The 8,830-nt window shown below is 39.4% G+C and overlaps 1 protein-coding gene across 1 annotated transcript; it reads left to right on the top strand.

Annotated features, from left to right (window-relative positions):
• Positions 1-3,826: 3,826 nt before the first annotated feature.
• LOC113018330 (uncharacterized) lies at positions 3,827-5,749 on the top strand. The gene is made up of 6 exons (XM_026161384.1): positions 3,827-3,950; positions 4,102-4,440; positions 4,616-4,657; positions 4,755-4,862; positions 4,966-5,000; positions 5,271-5,749. The coding sequence occupies exons 1-6, from the start codon at positions 3,902-3,904 to the stop codon at positions 5,370-5,372; spliced, it is 675 nt and encodes a 224-aa protein (XP_026017169.1). The 5' UTR covers positions 3,827-3,901; the 3' UTR covers positions 5,373-5,749.
• The last annotated feature ends 3,081 nt before the right edge of the window (positions 5,750-8,830 follow it).

Raw genomic sequence — 8,830 nt, 5'->3', positions numbered from 1 at the left:
TTCTTATTCAGCTATTTATCAATAAGTGACTTATATGTATATAAGTCATGTATATATTGTATATATTGTGTCCATTTCTTACTTAATGTATTCTCTGTCTTTATTAATGTTTATACTGGAGCACTGTAACCAAAATAATTTCCCCTAGGGATCAATAAAGTATTCTGATTCTGATCATATTACTGCAAGTATGTGTCAGACTGGGCATGTGATGTGAAAATAATTGACTGTTGAAGCCTTTGCAAAGACATCAATACTGCATGACCAGTCTTATCACAAGGATTGGCCAAAATTATAACAGCTCCTTTATACCCATTGTGTGGATACAGTGGGCATAAAGGAGCATTCTTTCCCATATTTGGCAATTTTCACCATCATGCTAATGCAGACCACACCCTGTCACATACCCCCATTACCCAAAAGGAGGCTAGGGAACATCCGGGTGAACCTACTCCCTCTCCCGCTTGAAGGAGTGCCCTGAACCGTTGGTGCCCCCAGCCTCCAGTGGCAGCGGTGGCACAGCAGCAGTGGAAGTGCGCTGGGGCTCCCAGCCGGCGTCAGTCCCTCCATCTCCCCAACCTCGGACCGCGCAGGTCTTTTGGGCGCCTTGACCTCAGGCTCAGGCCGAGCAGCCCCCCTGGCAAGTGGGCCTCTGTCTCCTCGCAGAGCTCCTCCACCGCTCCCGGCTGGATCTGCCCCTCGCGCAGCTCCTCCTCTACCTCTGGCAGGCGCCTCCAGCGATAGCGTGGCTGGCCCCTGCCAGGCACAAGTCGTCCCACCCGAGGACTGGGGATGGGTGCGGCAGCAGACTGGGTCCTGGCTGATTGCATCCTGGGCATCAGAACAGTCTGAAAACCCTCCACTCCCCTGCCTCCAGGAAACGCCGTTGGGGGTAGCAGCAGTGGCAGCCAAGCGCTGCCAGATTCTCGAACCTCTGCTCACCGTGCTCAAGCTGGTCTTGGAGTTCCAACCACTGCTGGCGTGACACTGGTCCTGCAATGTGGCCAGTTTGGGCCAGCTCCTTCCCTGGCAGGCCCGGTCCTGGGACGCACAGATGCGTCCATCTCACATGCAGCACTGCAGACCACACCTGCCACAATGTGGACCACCACACTCCCTGTTTCTCTGTGCCTGCTTTAGTGTTTGGTTTTTGGATTTCACTGTGTGTCATGATCCTAGGTCTTTTGACCCAGTGCTTTAAGTTTTAGTTTATGTTTGATCTTTATGGTTTATTTTTAAGTTCATTAGATTATCTAAGCTCATTTGTTTATTTCGATTCCCCTTGTGTCTTCTACCCCTGTGTTTTAGTCTCCCTTTGCCCTTTATGTGTTCAAGCTGCATGTCTTATGTTGTCAAGTTTATATTATCAAGTTTATATGTCTGCGTCTCATGTTTCCTGTTTTATTTTGAAAGTCTGTCCTAGTTCAGCGTAGTCAGCTTTGCTTCCTTTGTCTCGTTATGTCAGATTAGTCTTAGCTGTTTCCCCATGTGTTTCCACTTCCCCTAATCACCCTTTGTGTATTTAGTCTGTGTGTTTCTGTTCATTGCTCGTCAGTTGTTCCACGTCATGTTTCCAGGATTTTCCGTGTTAAGGTTTTTTTTTTGTGCAATGTTCAAGATTTTGTTCTTTACGTTTTGTGTTTAGCATTTAGTTTTCCCAGTTTGGTTCTAGTTAGGTTCTTTCTTGTGTGCATCTACCTTTTGTTTTTGTACGTTTTTATCAGCCATATTAAACGGCTTGCTTTTTGTTGATACTCAAGTTTTGGTCCAAGTTCCTTCATGTCTACATTTTGGGTCCACTCTTCACAAAACATACAGTCTGCCTCTGCCAGACTGTGACACTGTGGTGGACTTGGCTCTCTTTAAAGGGAGATGGTTGGTGGGGGTGGGATGTTGGAGAGGAAAGCATGTTCATTTTTTTATAAGTTTTTTATATATATGTGTATTTTTAGTGGCTAATGACTTATCAGAAGAATTAATAATAAATGCTTTCTGGAATAAGGTCTTATGGGCATTATTTGATTATTATTTGATGTATTTTTTTAAAGAAAATTTAAATAATAAAAGTCAAATGGAAGTTGAAACCCAACTTTGTCATATAACAGCTTTCGTTGTCATAAAAGTGTTGACTTATCTTAACTCAAGGACTCTTGGACTGTGACTTAAATGGTTCCCAGTCCGTGACCCAGTGTTTCTACATTTTTTTTTTAGTTCTCATTTGATATTTTCTTGTTCTTCGTACTTTAATCATGTTTTTCTAGTTCTTAGTGTCTTCTTCATTTAATCTGTTCCCTTTTGTGCTCTGGTTGTTTTGATGTCGTCTGTGTTCTCCCCAGCCCGTCATGTCTATCACCCATGCCTGTTTCTTCCCCAAGTGTCAAGCCTGTGCGTCTTGGTCTGCATGGTTCTTGTTTTATTTTGACAGGCTCTCATCCTGTGTTCAGTTTTGCTTCCTACTGTCCTGTTAGTTTGATTATTTCCAGCTGTGTTCCCTGTTTTCCTGTGCTTATTGTCGTGTCATTCCTGCTGCAGTGTGTTTCCTTGTTTCCCTTGTTTCCATCGATGCTCCTTTATTCTAGCTCTTTGTTTCCAGTTCTTAGTTTCTAGTTTTAAAGTTTTGTGTTTAGCTATGGTTTATAACTTTACAGCAATAAAACTCCCTTCTTTTGGGTCTACCCTTTGCCTGCCAACCAGACAACAGTGACACTATCAGCATTTTAACAACAACCAGCTTTTTAACCCTTTAAGACCTACCATAGAACCAAGTTCGCCAGAGCTTATATTATATTTTTACATGCTGTGGAGCCATTTTTGGGAGCATTTCAAGTTGCTATACATCAATACAACCATTATAGCCCAAACTTTAATAATATGTCTGCATTAGGTGCATAGTAATTACATAAATTGCAAAAAAGTGCAATAAACTACAAAAAAATTGAAAATCGTTTTTGTTTTTTTAACATATATTTCTAGTTAGAGAAATTTAAGAGGCTTATCCCTCAAAACTGTAAATACAAAAAAGTTACACAAACTAGTTTCCCACCACAGGAAATTTATTTTGAGTGTCTTCATAGTTTTATTTTTGAAATACACCAATTTTTATATACTGCAGGAAAAACGAAAATAAATATTATAGTGCAAATTTGCAAAATAACAGCATATGCATCAAAATAAACTATTTCCAGCAGTGCAATATGAGTCTTAAGCATCCCAGAAACGACACAGAAAGTCATAAAGTCAAACATAACTTTTTAAAACACATAACAAGTAAAACACAAGCTCATAAGGCCCCGATCGTAAAAAACTACATTTCCGCAAAATGACGTCACTTCCGGTTTCGGGCAGGTCATGCGGTCATGTGATAGTTCGCGCTGATGGACGTAGGAGGTGTTACAAACAGCTGATGGATCGGCGAAGCGTGTTTCTGGAATATCATGTTTTTGTTGCTGCAAGTGATTTTTATGCAGTTTTTGCAAAGCTATATGTGGAAGGAAACTGTGACCTAGGACAAGCTGATGGCATAAGATGTAAGTACAACTCCTCCAGTTTCATATGCAAAAAAAATTATTGCGCTAGCTTACTTGGTTGCAGAGCTACCGGGATTTAAAAATAGTTACGCAAAACAGAGCGTGCCCGCTCCGATCGGCTGTAAAGGGTTAATAATGCATGTGTTTAAAGCTGAGAAAAAATGAAACATCACTCTTCTTCTTCTTCTTTAAAGTAAAGACAAAAAATAATCTTGCAAAAAGCCCTTAAAGACTAAACACGTGTATCATGACTCTATGACCTAAACACATTTAGCTTTGAAAGCAACACAAAACTCCTCCCTCTATCACATTTATCACACTGTGGCACCCTTCCTGGTGAACACACCATCTGCGGACATTGCAGGGCAGCAGTCATGTGCAGGATGATGAACGTGATACAAGCTTTAGCCCTTGCTTGTTTCTGTAAGTTTGCTCTATTACTCTTTGACATCATTAGCTAATCTTTTATTGCATTTTTAACCTATAATAATTTAAACACATTTGCTTATTAGTAACTTTACACTCACAGGTGTAGCACCATGTAGAGCAATTAAACATCTCATTGTTTCCACAGTTTCAGGCTGGATTGCTGCCTCAGGTTCTGAGTTTCAGACCTCAGAGGTGCAGGCAGGTGAAACTGTCACTCTGCAGTGCCCCAGGATTTACACATATGACGTTACGACTTTCTGGTTCAGACTGGTCAACGGAACCACAGCCAACTCTATTGCTGTTAAGTCTGCAAGTGTTAAGTATAATGCTGAATTTCAACCTGGAAAATTTGAAATGACAGAAACAACCTCTGATGTCGTTCTCAAAATCAAACAAGTGGATGTGTCTGACTCTGCGCTGTATTTCTGTGGATTTCTCTCAGAAGGACGTCTAAATTTAAGCGTCATGCAATTAAAGGTTGGAGGTAAGATTATTGTAAATTCTTTGTCTGCTCATTCTTCGGTTATTACTCTTTTAATTTATATTACATATGCAATGTAATTATTGTCAACACGCTGTATACAAAGACTATGGTGGTTATAGATTAAGATAAATATAGAAATGAGGACTAAAAAAATCAAGGCTTTATTTTTGAATAGGCACTGATGAGCCTCAGGATGACATGGACTGCATCTCTAAACGTAAGTCAACATTTCTTTTATTGTGCAGATGATTAAAAACACATGAATGTGAAATAAATTTCAGCCGTGTCGCTTTTTACCTTTTTTTTTGTATTAGAGGCTCACAAAGTAGCAAATCTGACGAGTGTCACCCTGGGTGTTCTGTCTGTTTTCCTGTTTATGGTCATCACTGGTCTGGCTGTTCAAAACATGAAACTTCAGATGGGTACTTTTTACAGCTACAAAATCGCTCTTATAGTCTTTACTCTTCACAAATGTATAATTGGTTTATGTAATAGAATAACACTAATTTGTTTTTTGTGGATTAGCAAATAAAGAAGAACAGAATCCGGACCACAGCACGGTGAGTCAATCTAAAAATGTACTTTTATGCTCTGATTAGCAGCGCTTAAACAAAATGTGCCTGTACAGCATTACAGTGCAAAATGACATCGTATAAAGGGAGAAATAAGATTTATAGTTTGTATGTTCCAGTTAGCTGTTGACTAATTGTCTTCTTTCCTTTAGAAATGTAACATAAACACTTCATTGTTATTGCTTATATTTGTCTATAATTATAATTAATATGTATATAATACTCATAATAAATGAACACTGAATGTGCTTTTCACAGAATCGTGGATCTGATGAGGTGAACTATGCTGCAGTGACAGTTCGACCAAAACCAAAAAGAAGAGAGATCGAGCCGAATGTGATCTATGCTTCCACCAGATAGAATCAGCAGGCGACTTGAACTGCCTGATGAGGTTATCATGACTTAGTGTGGAAATGAAAAACTCTTGTTAGAAAAAAATAAAATTCTTTGCTGTGGTGAACCAATGCTAACTGAATTTTCACATGTGTTTTCCTGTTAATTCTAAGTACTTACTTTGTCCATCAAAGTCTATTTAGCCAAACAAACATGTAATGTGATTGTTAATCAAATGGAAATCTGCACATGACCTGACCAGAAACAGTCGATACTTGATGACTATAAATCTCAAATCAGATTCATGGCTCTGATGGCCCAAAATATGCTGCAGTGACATTTCAACCAAATGCAAAAAGAAGAGCGATCGAGACAGACACGATCTATGCTGCCACCAGACGGACTCACTATGTAACTGGAAATGATGCTGTATCATATTAATGATATGATGCAGCAATTCTAACTCTGCAGTGAAGAAACAATGCTACTGTAATTGTACATGTGTATGTTCTGTTTTATTAATTCTTAATATTTTCTTGCTCATTTAAAATCTTTGTCGCCAAACAAACATAATGCTAAATGTCTTGAACAAACATAACATATATAAATAAAATAGAGTCCAGTTAATATAAATACATCTGAAACTCTTTCATCAGACGATACAACATAAGGTCTCATATATCTGTCAAGGCTCGCGGGGCAACCTGTGTGGAATTATTAAAGGACCCAAGATGCAGGCACTTCTGATGTGAGGGAGCTTTAGTAATGGAGGTTGAAAATACAAAAAGGCAAGGGTGGCGAAAAACAGAACAGAGCCTGGACCCAAACTGGGAAAACTACACATTAAACAAACCTGAAACCTAGAGACACAAATGGAGATGCAAGGAGACGTAGACAGATGCAGGGAAACCACTTCAGATGACGGAGGGGGATAACACAGATGAACCAGCAACTAACAGACGCAGACACAAGGCTTAAATACACAGAGTGATAACGAGAGAATGAGACGCAGAAGGAGGGCACAGCTGGGAGTAATCAGACACGACGGGACAGGGGGAAACGTAAACACACTGACATCAGACACGGACCTTTAAAGTAAAACAGGAAACACACACACGCAAAGACACAGACTCAGATGCGGGCTTAACACAGAGACCTGACTACACTAGAGGGGACACACAGGCAGGGATGACACAAAACAGAGGGAGCACAGAATAAACACTGGGAAACCAAAACACCAACAGTCATGATTCATAATAAAATCAAAAGTAAAAGTACAAAAAACAAAAACACTGGGTCTCCGAGCCAGGACCTTGGCAATATCACCCTTGTTGCACATTGCTTTTATATTCATTTGTACATAACATTGATTCCTGCTTTAAAATAACAGCACAATTCTGAAGTGTTCATTAGTGGTCATTGCTTTCCAACAGTTATAAAGTGTTTCATCTTTATAACAACTTTACTCTTCTTAAGCTTCAGTAACTTTTTGTCATGAATTATTCTCAAGTGTATAAATTCTTCAGTGCTATTCATGCATCTTTTGGTGATTTGAAAGTAAACTGTTTTTTGCGTCTGCTTTTTCAGACTGTACATCTGTGTCAGCTCCATGTGGACAACAAACTGAAGCGCTCAAGAAATCAGTACAAACACACAAACTGCTTGTGTGTAGTTTGTCACAGTGTATCTGCTTGTAAAAGGTACAGCTGCTGTGTTTCCCAGGGAGAGAAAAAAGTGTGAGATCATTTTACTCAGACATGGTAAATGGCCTGGTTCTTATATAGCACTTTTCTACTCTGAGAACAAGTGCTTTGTACAACTTGCCTCATTCACACATTCAAAAAGCACTTTTTTATAAGCTTCCTCCAGGTAAGTTCTTTCTATCTAACATTCATATACATTCATACATATACACACACAGAGCAACTTGGCCAAGGATACTTGGCAGAAGAGGAATATGTGAGGTTATGTTTAAAGGTAAGGATGGCTTAGTGACATTGGATAATACATCATTTTTAAATCAGGTATTGAATCTTTACAGTATGTGAAATTACGTCTTTTTCATATTGTAAAACATCCAAAGAACAAACTGAGGTGTATACTTTGTATGAAACAGGAGCATGGATTATTGTTACAAAATGAGGCCTGGATAAAATAGGTCTTACCTCTGCCAAATGCCTTAAATGATAAAAAGTGGACTTGACAGTAGCCCTAATTCGGGTGTCCAGTTTAAAATCCCAGTCCATCTTAAAACTCAGGTTAGTAACAACAAGTTTAAAATACTCTGCCAGGGGTCCAAAATCAATAGAGAAAGAATCACAAGGTCTGCAAGGACCAAACACGATCACCTCTGTTTGAATGAATTACATTTGAAAAAATTTAGGGCCATCAAAGTTTTAATATCATCTAGACATTCCAGAAGTGGTTTAATAGACAAGCAGAAATATCTTTCTGCTTCAGAGCCAGAAAGATGCCTCTGAAGCATTTTCCGCAAAAATGACGTCATTTCCGGTTTCGGGCAGGTAATGGCGGACATCAGACAGATCGTGCTGACATTTATTCCAACGTAGGAAGAGTTATGTATAGTTGATCAGATCGGCAAAAGGTGTTTCTGGAATATTATGTTTTTGTTGCTGCAAATTCTTTTTAGACAATTTTTGCAAAGCCATATGTGGAGGGAAACCGTGACCTAGGACAAGCTGAATGCATAAATTGGAAGTACACTTCCTCCGGTTTCATATGCAAAAAAAACTTTATTGCGCTTGCTTATGTGGTTGCTGATAGGTTTGTAGCTTAAACCTATTCACTGGAACATTCAAGATAATTTAATTACACAGCAAAAGCATTGAACACCAAGTAGGCAAAGTTCTTCATGTTACTCATGCATCCACCCACTTGACCTCTGTCAGATTCTCATCTGCTCCCCCGTAACACTGCTCTTTTATTCAGGTTACATGAATAAGCATAGGTTCATTAACATATGACGTCTACATACAAACTGTAGCTCTCTTCACGACAACACAGACACAGGTCGGTTCTTTGAAATGGGCGTTTATTACTTGGGCCTTCTCTCCTCAGCTTCACCATCACCAGTACGCCGATACGCCATTACGCCAATACGCCGTGAGAACTGGTCACGAGCGAACAGTACAAACCAATTAGCAACTTTACAGTACACATATTAAGTCAAACACAAATAAAAAAAACATTTCTCAAATGACAAATACCTCGTTGGCTGCTTGTCCTGAAAAGAGGTCCTTAAGTCCTTGTATTGCCTTTTCTTTTAGCAAACTTTTAGCTTAAAATCGCTTCATGAGAGACATCTGCTCACTCGCAGTCCATGAAAAGTCTTGTGTACTCTCGTTAAGGGTATTCTCACGAGACACTAGCTCTTACACTTTACACATGTACATTTCAAATAAAGACATTTCAACACAAACTATATATATTCATGAAATTATGTAACTTATTATAAATCAGTCATC

This window comes from Astatotilapia calliptera, chromosome 3, assembly GCF_900246225.1.
Source record: "Astatotilapia calliptera chromosome 3, fAstCal1.2, whole genome shotgun sequence".
NCBI classification, from domain to species: domain Eukaryota; kingdom Metazoa; phylum Chordata; class Actinopteri; order Cichliformes; family Cichlidae; genus Astatotilapia; species Astatotilapia calliptera.
The sequence above is the reverse complement of the archived record's forward strand: the minus strand, read 5'-3'. Positions and strand labels throughout refer to the sequence as shown.

What these genes read in the sequence shown, in the direction of transcription:
- LOC113018330 (XM_026161384.1), top strand. Translation starts at nt 3,902, where the DNA reads ATGTGCAGGATGATGAACGTGATACAAGCTTTAGCCCTTGCTTGTTTC. An exon ending in CATGCAATTAAAGGTTGGAG is followed by an intron (nt 4,441 to 4,615) that starts GTAAGATTATTG and finishes ATTTTTGAATAG; the next exon opens with GCACTGATGAGCCTCAGGAT. An exon ending in AGAATCCGGACCACAGCACG is followed by an intron (nt 5,001 to 5,270) that starts GTGAGTCAATCT and finishes TGCTTTTCACAG; the next exon opens with AATCGTGGATCTGATGAGGT.